General features: G+C 36.4%; 1 protein-coding gene across 4 annotated transcripts in view; it reads left to right on the forward strand.

Moving 5' to 3' along the window:
* Positions 1-15,196, forward strand: part of ubr3 (ubiquitin protein ligase E3 component n-recognin 3) — a 102,650-nt gene that overhangs the window by 3,372 nt on the left and 84,082 nt on the right. For all 4 annotated transcript variants that reach the window (XM_052148450.1, XM_052148452.1, XM_052148451.1 and 1 more), the window contains exons 2-8: positions 2,545-2,684; positions 5,698-5,850; positions 9,332-9,487; positions 10,179-10,219; positions 10,416-10,482; positions 10,760-10,890; positions 12,853-13,081. In XM_052148450.1, the coding sequence (XP_052004410.1) occupies positions 2,545-2,684; positions 5,698-5,850; positions 9,332-9,487; positions 10,179-10,219; positions 10,416-10,482; positions 10,760-10,890; positions 12,853-13,081 (917 nt within the window). The remainder of the gene's footprint in view (positions 1-2,544; positions 2,685-5,697; positions 5,851-9,331; positions 9,488-10,178; positions 10,220-10,415; positions 10,483-10,759; positions 10,891-12,852; positions 13,082-15,196) is intronic.

Below are 15,196 nucleotides of genomic sequence, written 5' to 3' on the forward strand. Positions count from 1 at the left end.
CACAAATGCAATTTTACCAGTTGTAAGGTCCCGTGTCACATGAAACTGCCTTGTTTAGTTTCTATTATATTGGATACATACCCGTCTTTGTTTTCGTCATGTTATACAGTAGTCTCTGTAGTAACATTCAAGCATATTGGTTGACTGTGTGTTTCTGTGCACGTGCGTGTGTATGTGCGTGTGTGTGTTCACTTAAAAACAGTAAAACAACTCTGGCTACATCTACAACTTCATGGGCTAATATAGCTGCATGCAGACAGAGACATGTCCAATGATTTCTGTTTCGTAATTTTTTTTATTTAATCACAAATATCATGGACTCGAGTCCGAGTCAAGTCAGAGTAAAAACGCATCAGAGTCATTGAAAAAGTCCAAGTCCATTAAAATTGGACTCGTGACCTTGCCTAGAGTCTGAGTCAAATCTCGAGTACCCCAGCTCTAGTTGATCGTTCAACCAAAATAACCCGAAAATAAAATAAAGATTTGATACCGTTAATAGTGCAGGACTTTAAACAAGCCTGAAACACACCAGGGACTTTTATTTTGAAATTACCAATTTATAAAAACTATCAGTAATTATCAGCGGAACACAGCACAAATCAGTGGTGTGTTCCGAATATGCAGCATTTTTGGGCATCATAATCTCAAACCTATTGCGCAGACTATTAAAATGGCAGTAGTGGGCATACAGTGTGTTCTCTGACAGCAGTGTAATTGGGTAATTAAGGTGCATTGTGACAAGTCAGTACAACTTTGGGGCATTGTACTCTCAAACCTAGAATTTTTGCCGATAACGGTTGTTCCAATAAGCAACTATCAGCACTGGTTAATCGTTAAAATCGATATATCAGTCTACCTCATGGGCATATGCAGAATTTTTGTTTATGTGTGCATTTTAAATCGGCAGCTTTTAAATCAAGGGTGCTTTCCGTATTAGCAGAGTCTTGTGAAATCAGCATAGGTGGGTCCTAGTCAGCAGCCCTTTTGGGTATCATATTCTTAAACCTACCGATCTACCTAGACAGCATTGTGGGGCGTCATTGGTCATATGATGACTTGGAAAAATGTAAAGACTGTTTTTAACATTCAGAATATGCCTATGATGCCCCCAAATCCTTAGAATGTTTGATTTGAACTTGTCCATGATTCATGTAAATGCTGTGAAGTAGACGGCTAACTAGATTGAGACAGACGTGCACTGCCAAATAACATTTGTGCTGGCGTGCCAGTCAGACGGGCTGTTGAGGGGGGTCAGTAGTGTGGCGTGTGCTGTGGCACCTGATCACTGCCTTACTGAGAGTGACACAGCCTGAGTTATTTTTATCCCACCCAGAGGGTCAGTGACAGGTCTCTTCCCTTCTGACACTACACACACTGAACATGGCCTTCACTTCAGTGTTTGAGTTACTGTACATTGAATGAAACTTTCATGAGAGTTACTAGTGCTTTATTCATCCTGTGTGGGAAAATTGGGGTGCATTAGCAGCTAGCCAATCAACAATGTACAGTACACAGTTAGCCCTGCCCACTGAAATTGCAATGGTTCTTATGCAAAGCATGTTCTCCGCTGGTTCACGGCCAGAGGCAATGTGGAGCCTATCGTATATGGGCCATTCTTTTCCACTGACCTGAGAGCCGAACCGTGACAATGTGGTAGTTTCGTGTGACTACCTCAAACATAAACAAACATGATGCATCAGTGTGTTTGTAAACAGCTTTTACTGTTGTTTTTGAGGACATTTTATACATAACGGATTGATGCAATCCATCGTTATTACATTGCTCTACAAGATTGTCAGAGTTGACATCATATGCTCAAGACGACAGGTAACGTAATTACATTTTGTTTGAACTATGGCTTAATTTTGCTAAGTTCTGTAAACTGTAACAGTGGAATCATTATTAACTTTGGTGTGGCAGATGATTATATTTGGATTTTTGCCATAGCATATAATATTATTGATTGAGAATCGCACCTGTATACTTAACATATAGCTGCAATCTTACGAACTTGGTGAGTAGCTGGTCAAAAATACCCTTACAGAACGAAACAATGCACAAAATAAGATGACAACAGTGTAAGAAAAGTTGGCAAATATAACCACTTACTGAGATCAGCGGCAGAGGACACCAGCGATTCAGTGTGTATCTCGAGTGTTACTGGCTGAATTCAATGCTCCCTTTAGTTAGCAGGCTGGTTGGGTCCAAAACTTTGTTGCTCGTGGTTTCATGTTGGTTTGTACAAAAGCTCCACCCACATTAGGTTTAGGGCGTCGTGCACAATGGATGGAACAGACACAAAACAAATAAAACAATCCCATCTCCACAATGCGCATAGTCATATTTTTGAACCGTGATGTATCATGCCACGATAAAACGCTACACCCTTATTAGACCGGGATAACCGTTCATGGGATTTTTGCCAGTGTAAGTATTTTTAATTATAAAAGCTCAAACACGTTAATTATGCCATAATATGTTACTAATAGGAGCCTACCAAGCTGTCATTTGTCAGTTTTGTAATTCACATGTTCTGTGTGACAGGTTTTGTAGAAGGCATCGGTTAAAAACAGGTGAGAATGTGCCATCGGTCCCTCGTGATCTGCTGCTCATGTCTGAGATGGTTTTGCCGCGGTTTATCATCACTATCATCCAGTACCTGAGAGATGGCTACACAGAACCAGGTGAGACACCATATCACACCTGAATGTGCTTGCAAGATATCGCAAGCCCTCTTGACATTTAATCACATGCAGTGTGTGAAATATAGATGCCTATAATTACATATTTACCCTTTAAAATTCTAATACTTTGAATCAGCAATGGACATTTTTTATATCAATAATTACATTTTTACCAGTACAAATATTAATGACTTGCATCTAATGAAAATGCCAATTTTGTTTTATTTCGGTGTATTTTTATTTAACTAGTAAAAAATTTAATTCTTGATTAAAAGTGTAAAAACAAGATAATTAACTACATTTTCACTTGTAGAATTTCACAATGATCTGCCATTCACTCCTGTTCAAACACCATTACAGTTAAAATTCCAAATACACATATAAGCTTATGTAATTATGTTATGCAATATTATGTTAGATTATATGATTTGGTATTTTAGACATCTGGAATGGATTTCACATACCAATATACTGGGAAGAAATTATGGATAAAGTAAAAGGCTTTCTTACTAGTTAAAATAACATTGCAGATATCTGAAATTAACATCAGCACAAGTGGAAAACCAAATTACAGATTTCAAAATTTAAGCATTTTTAGGAGTTGTAATTTAATAGTTGTCATCAGGAATGGACATTTGCACTAGTAACAATTTAATTATTTATAAAAAAAAAAGATAATTTTTAAGAAGGGTGATGCTGAGTTTCAACTAGAAAAAAAAAATATATATATAAATCTTTAATTTGTTTTTACTAGACATTAAATTTGTTTGTCAAGACATCATTTTCAAATGAAGAATTAATGTATTTACTTTGTAATGATATAAACATTTACTTTTTCACTAGTAGTCATTCAATCATTGATATCATATTTTTTTAACTAGTGAAAATTAATTTACGAAGACAGTGTCAAGAAAAAGTATGTGAACCCTTTGGAATTGGCTGGTTTTCTGCATTCATTGGTCATAAAATGTGATCTGATCTTCATCAAAGTCACAAGTTTAGACAAACACGATGCTTAAGCTAACAAAACACTAAGAAATATAATATTTCATGTCTTTATTGAACACATCCCATTAAAAATTCACATTACTGTCGAAAAAGTGAACCGTTGGATTTAATAACTGGTCAATCCTCCTTTGGCAACAATAACCTCAACCAAGCATTTCCGGTAGCTGCGGATTAGACCTGCACAATGTTTAGAAGGAATTTTGGCTCATATTTCCTTACAGAACTGCTTCAGTTTAGCAATATTCTTAGGATGTCTGATATGAATGGCTCTCTTGAGGTCATTCCACAACATTTTGGGTTAAGGTCTGGACTGGGACACTCCAAAAGGTGGATTTTCTTTTTCTGAAAGAAAAATGTTGTATTAGATTTACTTCAATATTTAGGTTCATTGTCCTGTTACACACTCAACTTCTACTGATCTTCAGCTGGCCACCCTGACATTATCCTGTTGGATATCCTTTTTATTTTTGGTATGGATTTTCTCCCCTTTTCCCCACAATTTGAAATGACCAATTCCCAAATCGCTCAAAGTCCTCGTGGTGGCATAGTGACTCGCCTCAATCCGGGTGGCAGAGTGTGAATCTCAGTTGCCTCCATGTCTGAGACCGACAATCCACGCGTCTTATCTCATGGCTTGTTGAGTGTGTTACCGTGGAGACCTAGCACGTGTGGAGGCTTCACGCTATTCTCTGCTGCATCCACGCACAACTCACCATGCAACCGACCCATAGCGAATTGCATTATAGCGACCTCGAGGAGGTTAACCCAATGTGACTCTACCCACCCTAGCTACCAGGCCAATTGGTTGCTTAGGAAGCCTGACTGTAGTTACTAAGCATGCCCTGAATTCGAACTTGCAACTCCAGGTGTGGAAGTCAGTGTCTTTGCTTGCTGAGCTACTCAGGCCCCTTCCTGTTGGATATCTCAATAAACTTTTTTGGTAATAATTTTTTCCCGGTCCAGGCCCCAAGCAGCAAAGAAGCTCCAAATCATGATGCTCCCTCCACTGTACTTCCCTGTTGGGATGATGATTTCATGTTGGAAAGCGGTGCCCTTTTAACGCCATACGTAGTGCTGTGTGCTCCGTTTCATCAGTCCACAAAACCTGTTTGAGTGCTTAAGTGAAAGTAGCTCTGTCTAACCTACACCTCCAATCTCGTTTCATTAATTGGATTCCAGGTTGCCAGCTACTGACTCTAATGAACTTTTGTTGACATCATTAGCCCTTTTCCAACCTACACTGTGAATGTTTAAATTTCTTATTCAATATGTACAAGAACAACACAATAATTTATTAGTTTATACATATTGTTCATTATTGTTACAGATGAAATTCAAACCATATTTTAAGACAAATGTATATATAAATGCAGGTAATTTAAAAGGGTTCACATACTTTTTCTTGCCACTCTTTGCATAAATCATATCCTGTACGTGAATAATTGTTGAAAGGGCTTGCTGTTTGCAATACAGCTGTAACCTTTACAGAGACCGATTTAGTGTTTATTTTAAACCTGACAGATGGGATTCAGATCATAAACTGACCACAAATATCTTGGTAATCTTAATTTCTAAACTGCAAAATGGCAAATATTAAAGACCAATGGAAATCAAAATGGTATTTTTGTGGCTTTTAGTTCTTGTCTGTTAGCTTTGAGCTCATCTATATGCTAGTGTACTATTAAAAGTTGCCACATTTAGTGACTAATAACTTTTAAGAGATTTTAAAATGTGTAGTCTTCGTCTTCTGGGAAAACATCTTGATCTCAGGAGCAATTTCTGTTCAATGAAATGCTCTCTAGAATGAGAGTCAGAACTATCAGGATTTTTATAATGCAAAGAATAACATAGTCTGAAATGTAAAATGCAAATGACAATCATGGTTTTTGTGTACTAATTTCTGCTCCGTGTGTGTGGAGAAGACTGGCTGAGCCTGCACTAATCACACTCTCTGGGGTCACGTGCTGTTTTATTGTGTCACAAACTTCTTATCATGTGCTGGCAGAGTCTGCGGCTGACAGAGATCTACAGAAGGTTCTGCAGCAGCTAGAGTCGCACATATCGCTCTTAGAAGAGCTCACCAAGATGGGCGGGGCCATGCGCACTGTTCTTACCAAGATCTTAACCAATCAGCAGACCTTTAAAGAACTGAGCATGGGTGAGTGTGTCACACCTGACACTTAGCACCTCACTATCACTACAACTCTGTTATAGTTGATTAACCCTTAAATGGATGGGTGTTTCACCAAACATTATAACATGTTTTGGGGCTTTAGTAGGGCTGCAACGGTACAAAAAAATCACGGTTCGGTACGTACCTCGGTTTTGGGGTCACGGTATGCTACAGCAGAAAAAACAAATAATCTTTCTTAAAATTATTTATTTTTGAAAACACAGTGGATGATGGGCAACATTTCATTCAAAACATTTTAATTGTGAATGGATTTATGGTGTGTGTTGGGTTGGCAAATGACAAAAGCAACCAGGCAAGTATACGATGTAAAGGTAATTTATTCTTAGGTGTATCACCGGAACGAAAAGTCAATGATAAATGAGTAGGGTTGTAAAGGGATTTAAGGGAAAGGAGGCGATGAGAACCGGCTTGACGATATAATAGTTTAATGAGAAACGTAAACAAAAGACACAAACACACATGACGGACATGCCCGTAAACAATCTCTCTCTCCCGCAACATCCTCCGCAGTCGACCTTTATCCCTCTCAGAGGCTTGATTAGCCTGATAACGGACCGGGTGTGTAGAATCACGACCCGGCCCCGCCCTCCACCCTGCCACTAGGGTATTTACATGTTATTCAAAGAACATACTAATAATGAAACCAGAGGGAAAATGGACAGAGTGGAGTGGAGCCAAAGAGAAGAATCAAAACAAAACAATTTTAACTAATTTCTATAGCCCTCTAATCTCACTAAATTGTCAGTTCGAACAAAACACAAGAAAGAAAATAAAACGGGTCTTCAGCGTTGGAAACGCCAGTATCTAAACTATTCTACCTGCTCTTAAAAACACCAAAAGTACAGTGGTTGGCACTCACTTCTAACCTAAGTGTCTAATACAAATAACAGTCTACATGGTGCAAGGTGTATGTCCGTACTCGTGGGAGGGAAATGAACATCCTCGCTCACATTTTCACATGAAGCAATGTATTGGCTTCTTTAAGCTTGTTGTTAAACACATTTTTGTTTGGACAATTCTAACTTGCGCTGAATGACAGGACGACAAAGAGCGCGAGTGCCAAGAGCATAACGTCATTGCCATGGTAATCGGATACATTTTGGCTGATTTGCTGAAGACTAGAATTAAATTATTGTCAAATCAACGTGCAACGCAACAAAATTGCTTCTCTTCTCTGAAAACAAAACCAGAGACAGTAATGAGAAGGACAATGAGGAGATTTAATTTAAGATGAAAAAAAAAATCTGTGAGCTTACTAGCTGAAACCCGGACATAATTACTTATTTTTTTTTAAAGAATTGTCTGGGCACTGAGACACACCTCTTAAAACCGGGATTGTCCCAGGAAAACTAGGATGTCCGGTCACCCTACTGTAGTTTACTGTGAAAACTTATATCACAAGCTAATTGCCTAAAGTCTTGACATAATTTTCTGGAATTTTCCAAAAGCTGGGCTTGTTAATACACAAGCATATGGGTGAACCCCAAAATGTTCTCTACTTCAATCTATGCAAAAATGCAATACATTGGACATTTTAAATGTATATATTTGATTTACAAAAGTCCACAAGAGGCACAACAAATACATTACAAACTAAAGCGCACCTTTTTATTATTGCAAAATAAATAAATGCATAAATTTTAATTCTGTTAAAAAGTGCATAAAAATAAATGAAACTTTTTATCCTGTTTCTCACATGCTATGAAAAAAGCTAAATGAGCGGAAAAAAGTTTAATTAACAGTTTTGTCAAATTGGTTTTGCATTGGTAGGCAAATATGCAATAAAACACTTATTTTACCAATTAAAAAAAAATATATAAAAAAATAGTGCTTTGTTTAGCAACAGTAATTATACATTTTAAAATGTATAGTATAAAACATTAAAGTAATTTAATGCAAATTAAAGTACTTAAATATTTGACAATCTTTTCTGTGTGATTATTAGATCTATATTAATACTGATTTGATGCAGTCAGAATGCCTAAATGCCTATAACGGACAGCACACAGCTTATTTACATTTAGATATCTCACAGATCTAACACTTTGAAGAAATTGTCCCGTCTGCTTGTACATTAACGTCTGTGTGCTTTAAAATCTCATCAAGACTCTCGTAATTCATTAACAGCTGTGTTTACATTAATATTGCCTAAAGATGTGCATTTTGATTAAGAACAGTGCAGAGTCTCGTGCAGGAGCGCTGCGTTCATCATGAGACACAAGTGCATGTGCAGACACACACATATGAGCGTTGGAAGGCAGCCAGATGCAATCAAACAGCTCACGGGTAGCATATTTAGACAGATTTGGGTAATGCCATGGCTATTAAAATATTGAACTGAACAGAGATGGTCACACGTCTAGCTAATCGTGGCTGCACCCTGCAGTTTGTAAAGCACTGTGCAAAATCTTTAGCTGTTGCATTTTTACTTTATTCAGCGTGTCATGCAGGAACACTGTGTTTTGTAGATGCCATATCAAGTTTAAAAAAATCAACATTTAAAAACGCGTCTTGAAGTGAATTTCTCATTTAAATTTGACCGCCTTACAAAGGCATGCCACGGGAACGTTAATATACATTGCAGAATTGTTTTCATTCTCATTAAACCTCATTAATTTTTACATAGAAACCTGTTTGAGTCACTAGTGTCATTCGATATGCCATTTAAAAAAAATTTGTGATCTATCGTGAAATGGCATGCAGACAGACAAGCACACTGAAGGTTAAGTCATTCACTAAATAGGGAGTAAGGGAGCATCCTATAGCTTTCTATGTGTGTGCATTCAATCCTAACATCTGTCCAAAAGTTTAGTTTCAGGCTGTAGACGACGTTTGGACTGCTGAACATGTTAGACAGACATGGGACAATGATAATCAGTACATAGATTCGGAATTTATAATGCATGTGTTTATTTTAATATGGTTGGCAGTGATTTGATGATGCTGGCCATTATTTTAATGAGAGAGTATTATTCAGCTTTACAGAAAAACAGCTGTAACATCTCAAAAACATGAATCACCAACACTCCTGGACACATAATAAACTATTTGATGATAGAAAATCTAACTTTCTATAGCTTGGTATTACTTAACATTTCACAACTTGGTCCTGCCATCCATGTATGGGGACATTCATTTTTTTAGGAAAACGATTTGCTCTTCTGAAACATTTTTGTTTGCATATTTATTAGGAGCTAAAAGGGAAATGGAAAATACACGCAGCAGTTACTGTTTGCTCTCAGGAGGATGTATCTAATTTGCTATCATAGTGTGTATATATAACACACACACACACACACACACACGCACAACTATTTGTAAGCTATTGCAAGGTTGACTTCCTGAAGAGTGTACTTAAATACTGTGGCTCTGTGACTCTTTCAAAACATTGCTCTCTAAACTCCTGGCTCGGTGTACTCATGTCAATATTGTCCCACACCAACAGGTCAAGAGGAAAATGTTTATGCAAAGAGGAGCTATGAGAAGTATTTGTCTGCGTTGAAGAGTTCAGGACTGGTGTCGGTGGAGGAGAAGGGGGCAGGAGGAGCGGGCGCTGGCGCAGCAGACACTGCAGCAGGGGCAGGAGCTCTCAGTCTACTGGGTAACACCGCTGCCTGTTCTGTGCTTTGTTGCATCAGAGCAGTGTTGGGGAGTAACTCAATAAAGTAGCAATGATACTAAATTAGTATTGCTTTTCCAGTTGTAGCGGTGTAGCGTGACAAAACACTACTACATTGCTGTATTCCGGTCACATTGTATTGTACATTCAGCAGTTGAGTGAATCAAACACGCAAACACTCTTAATATCACTCTCTCTCGCTCACTCGTATGTAGCGCTGGAAAGTCTCTAAACTTACAGGTTTGAGGACATTTTTATTGAGCTGACACTTGAAAAGATTTTTTAACAAATTCAGGCCTGAATCAGTTTGAGATTTTTTTGTTAGGAAAAAATAATTACTTTTATTTTAACCAATTTTTTTCACCATGAAAATAGCCACGGAAGCTGGTTTGACATTGAATCACCAGCAAACAAACACAAGTGGACATTCTAGATGATTCATGTAAATTAACCAATGAAAAAAAAAAGTCACTGATTGAAGTCCCTGTGTGGCATTTTATATCTCTCTTTTTAAATTTTTAACTTTGTTTATTTGAGTACATTTTTATAATGTATTTTTTTTATTATTATTTTTGGATAGGATTAGTATATTTAGCTTATATTTGCTTAAGTTTAATGTTCTGGGTTCAGTAGACTACAACAGGTTTGTAACGACATCCTTTCATTATTTCAGGAGCGACTGCAGCCGCCAGTCTGGAGGATTCTATTAAAGAGGTAGGCACATGCAGACTTCTGGGACAGCAACCAACCCAGCAACCAATCAAAACAAACACAGAGGGGTGTTTCTTTCCTTTGAGCCATTGTTGAGAATGCAGCCGCCTTTTGCCATTTTGCTGTTGTGAACTGTTTCAGTTCTGGTCATTGTCCAGAGTGGGTTAAGTTGAAAGCGGTTCATGTGTTTGTTTGGCAGGAGGATCAGGATGGACTGCAGGGTGTGGGCCAGAGGAAAAGAGTCAAGCTCAGTAGCACTACCAAAGGTAGAACAAAAGTTTTTATACCAAAAATTAAAATTCTGTCGTTATTTACTCACCCGCCGGTCATTCCACCTCTGTTCAGTGGAACAACACAAGAGAATTACAAAAAACAAAATAAATAGTGTCCAGATCTGTCAAGCTCCAAAGAGAATAATAAAACAAAATTCATAAGAAAGTCATACAGGTTTGTAATGAGTAAAAAGTGTTTATTAACTCCTCGATGATTTAGTAGAACAGTATCCTTTAACTTTCCTTAAAGCTGTTTTCCTGTGTTTTTCAGATCCATCTATTATGGACACCTTGAAGCATAAATGTTTTTTGGAAGAGTTATTGTTTTGGACCATTAAGTATGAATTTCCTCAAAAGATGGTCACTTTTTTACTCAACATGTTGCCAGATCAGGACTACAAGGTATTTGATGCGTCAACTGCTACACACAGTATGGGGTGGTCCAAAATTAATGTTTACAATGCTTTCATTTTATTAAAAAGTATCCATATGACAGGAATTATATAGCTGTTTTTTCCTCTAATACACGGCGCAGGTTGTTGTGTCTTCGTAGCATCATATAGGACGTGTCAGTCTCCATGTTATTGTGAGAGATGCAGTTACACTGTGAAACGAAGACATCATAATTAAAAATAAAATAAATTGTGATTCTTTATATGAAGATTTTCCACATTGGTCATCAGGAGAAAAAATAAATAAACCCAAGACATCCTAGATGCATGTAAATTGTCTACTGAGGTACAAGAAGTCATGATAGATGTTAATGATAGATTCTTTAGGCGAGCGTTTGCACCAGGGGCAGAAATGGCACCAAAAATTACTAAAATTTCCCCGAAATTGAAAATGTGCATGGGGCAAAAACTGCCCTTGTAATGTATTTTTTTTGTTTGTATCATTTGCTAAAATTTTTAAATATTCTAGTTATACCGTATTATGTTAATTCGATTTTTAGGGTAAGAGTTAATTAATTCTCAGTCTTTAGAATTTATATTAAAGGAATATTCCGGGTTCAATACAAGTTAAGCTCAATCAACAGCATTTGTGGCATAATGTTGATTGCCACAAAAAATAATTTTGACTCATTCCTCCTCTTCTTTACAAATAGTAAACATATGGGCTACAGTGAGACACTTACAATGGAAGTAAATGGGGGCCAATCTGTAAACATTAAAATACTCTGTTTCAAAAGAATAGCCACAAGACATAAACAATATGAGTGTGAACATGATTTAAGTGTGATAAAATCACTTCCTAACCGCATCGGTGTTAAATTATATCCAATTTTACAACTTCGTTGCCATGACGATGCAACACCGTAAACCCTAAAATCATGGTAAAAAAAATAAGAATTTAAACAAATTTACAGCTCAAATAATACATGAGTTGTAACAGAAGAATTAAAGTGCTTTTATAAAATTATAAGCTTCACATTTCTGTGTTTAATCTGCCCAAACATTGGCCCCATTCACCTCCATTGTAAGTGCCTCACTGTGGCTTTTTGTTTTTTAAAGAAACAGAGGGACGAGTTTAAATTGACCACAAAAACATTATTTAAAAACAGACAGACAAACATGCATGCATTGTTGCAGTTCCTAATAGGGTGTCTTAATGCTAAAATTCCAGTAGAGGATTCCGATAACAGATTTCACAATTCTTGATATCAATTTCGATACCACAGAATAAAAAAAAAACAACTAATACTAACTAATTGCCAAACTGCAGTAATTAAACATTGTTTCAAGCTCTCAAGGAATTCTTCAAGACAAATAAACAATCAGTAATTCAATTACAATTAAGAAAAAAAAAGTAGAAAAAAATAAACAAATTAAGAAAACTGGGCTTGAAGTATTTTAATATAATACAAAAAATTATGTAAGGGAACAATATTTAACACTACTCGTATAACTGCTATAGTCTTCAATGTTTGATCATTAAATATAAAATAATGATTATTAAATCTGCTAAAGTTATCCAGTCCAGAGCTGCATGTGCTTTTCTCCCTTTCTTGTTATTTATCTTTAATTAATATAGATATGCCGCTGTCTAGAATATCCGAACAAATCTACTTTTATGTCCTGTTGTTTACTTTCACTTTATACATCACTGAAGAACCGGTACTGCAGACTAACTGCTCACTTCATAACAGGCATCGACTTGGTACCGACATGCTGACATCTTTAAAAGTGACCAGATTATTTTTTTTACTTCCGTTACCAGCTAGTTGGGCATTAACCTTGAACCCTTTACACACAAATCTGAAGTGAATATTGTTACTTGTGATTTTACCAGTATTAAATTGCAGTGTTCCATTCCTTGTGCTTTGAGATTTTCTTCCTGTTTGTGCTTTCTCCCTCTTTGCCAAAGATCACGTTCACTAAAACCTTTGTTCAGCACTACGCCTTTATCATGAAGACCCTTATGAAGAGTCATGAGTCAGACACCATGTCCAACCGCATCGTCCACATCAGCGTGCAGCTCTTCAGCAACGAGGAGCTGGCGAGGCACGTCACCGAGGAGTGCCAGCTGCTGGACATCATGGTCACTGTGCTGCTTTACATGATGGAGAGCTGCCTTATCAAGAGTGAACTGCAAGGTAAAGAGAGCGCCATACTACTCACTATTTCTGCTCTATGTATGCTGCGTGCAGAATGCGAGGAATGCACAGATGGCGCACATTTGCAGAATACTGTATCTCATAATGGAATGCGTCTGACTTGATCTCTCATTGGCAGTGTAACAAATGAACACTTCAAAAAAAACACTTTTTTTTAAATGATCAGCCTTTCTGTTGAGCTGAGTTCACTGCACACAATACCCATTGACCCAAGAACAAATTGAACATGGTGTCTGATTCGCAATCGTTTATGTCTTTTGAACCAGGTCTTTTTTTAATGAATCGGTCAAAAATTCAGGTTAGCAGTTTGAATCGGTGCCAATTGATCAGTGAATCAACAGTCAGTGTGTTCACAACTAGGAGCGTAGACATTTCAAAATAATGGCTTGTTTATAAGTCACATGGGATGTGCCTTTTTTGTTAAAAGACAAATTAGCAATAAAATGCCATCTGCAAGCATGCAGAAAACTCATTTAAAGAGAACTATTCTCAAACCTCACTAAGCTTGTGCAAATCCTGCAAACGTTTTTGTTTTTAAGATTTCTTTTTATCAAAGTTAATCTTTTGTAATTAACTATCATATTAAATGTGATTTCATGCATATATGGACATTATATCCACCCTCCTCTCTAGATCTCCGCATGAGCCATTAAAAAAAACAATCTGGCATTTGATCACGAGAAAGTTTATCACAATTTCTATCTTAGTACTGTTTGAATTGTTTGCTTGTTGCATACCACAATCATTTTTATACTATTTCTTTAAAAAATAGTAGGGTGATTCGCACGAAACCTGTCAAGAAAATGTCCTGGTCATATTTTACTCCCAAAAAAAAAAAAAAAAAGGATTAGATAGTTTTGCGTTGTGACATTATATTCAGTGTCCCAATTCTCACTGTAACATGTACCGTCATTTTCTTTTACTATATTAAAGTCTTATTTTCATCTTTTTTTCAATTTTTATATTTTAATAAAAATTTGCAAAAATTAAAGGCTATACCAAAACAGTACAATGATAATGTATAAATATTTAACAATTTAAATAATAAATAATTTTTTCATTTTGAGATAACGAGAATATCATAATTATCATCTTTTTACGTCTTGCAGTAATAAGAATTGTTGGGAAAATATGATGTAAATCATGAAAATAAAAGCACAATGTAAAGTCTTAATGTCCTGAATAAAGGGTAAAGACTACGCTATTAATACTGCATAGTTTTTGTACCGGAACCAAGTTATGACTTTGTCAAGACCATCAAAACTAACAAAAAAAAAAAGACAATTAATTTTTTTTACATAATTGTTTAAGATAAATAACAATGTAAAGCTCACATAAAAACATGTAATCCATAAAACTCCAGTGGTTAAATCCATGTCCTCTGAAGTGATATGATAGGAGTGTATGAGCAACAGATCAATATTTAAGTGCTTTATTTTTTTTTTATTTTTTTTTTAAAACCATAATCTCTACCTTTGACCAACCCCAACCAGAAGGTGGTCCGAAGTAAAAGTGAAAGTGTAGATTTACAATAAAAAATGACTTCAATATTGAGCTGTTTTTCACCCACACCTATCATATCACTTCAGAAGACATGGATTAAAACACTGGAGTAGTATGGATTACTTTTATGCTGCCCTGATGAGTTTTGGAGCTTCAAAGTTCTGGTCACCATTCACTTGCATTGTGAGGACCAACAGAGCTGAATCTGTGTTCTATAGAAGAAAGTCATACACATCAGGGATGGCATGAGAGTGAGTAAATGATGAGAGAATTTTCATTTTTATGTGAACTATCCCTTTAATAGGTCAATTTTAATCCATATGGGAAGATCAAGTTGTGACCTTTTCACCTTTGAACTTTCTTGATGTTTTACAGGTTAAAAATAGTTTTTTTTTTGTACATTTAGTAATCACATTTCCCAGAAATAACTAATGGCACCTTCCTAAACCCTTGTAACACTGCAACAGATTTTTTGTCAAAAGTGGGAATGAATTTATTTAGTTTCAGTTGACGTGCAAATTTTGCCCATTTTGAGTGCTGGAAAAAGCAATAAAGATTAGTTTGTGAAATAGACATGTACTAAAATGATAA

The sequence above is a fragment of the Xyrauchen texanus genome, chromosome 18 (genome assembly GCF_025860055.1).
Source record: "Xyrauchen texanus isolate HMW12.3.18 chromosome 18, RBS_HiC_50CHRs, whole genome shotgun sequence".
In the NCBI taxonomy this organism is placed as follows: Eukaryota; Metazoa; Chordata; class Actinopteri; order Cypriniformes; family Catostomidae; genus Xyrauchen; species Xyrauchen texanus.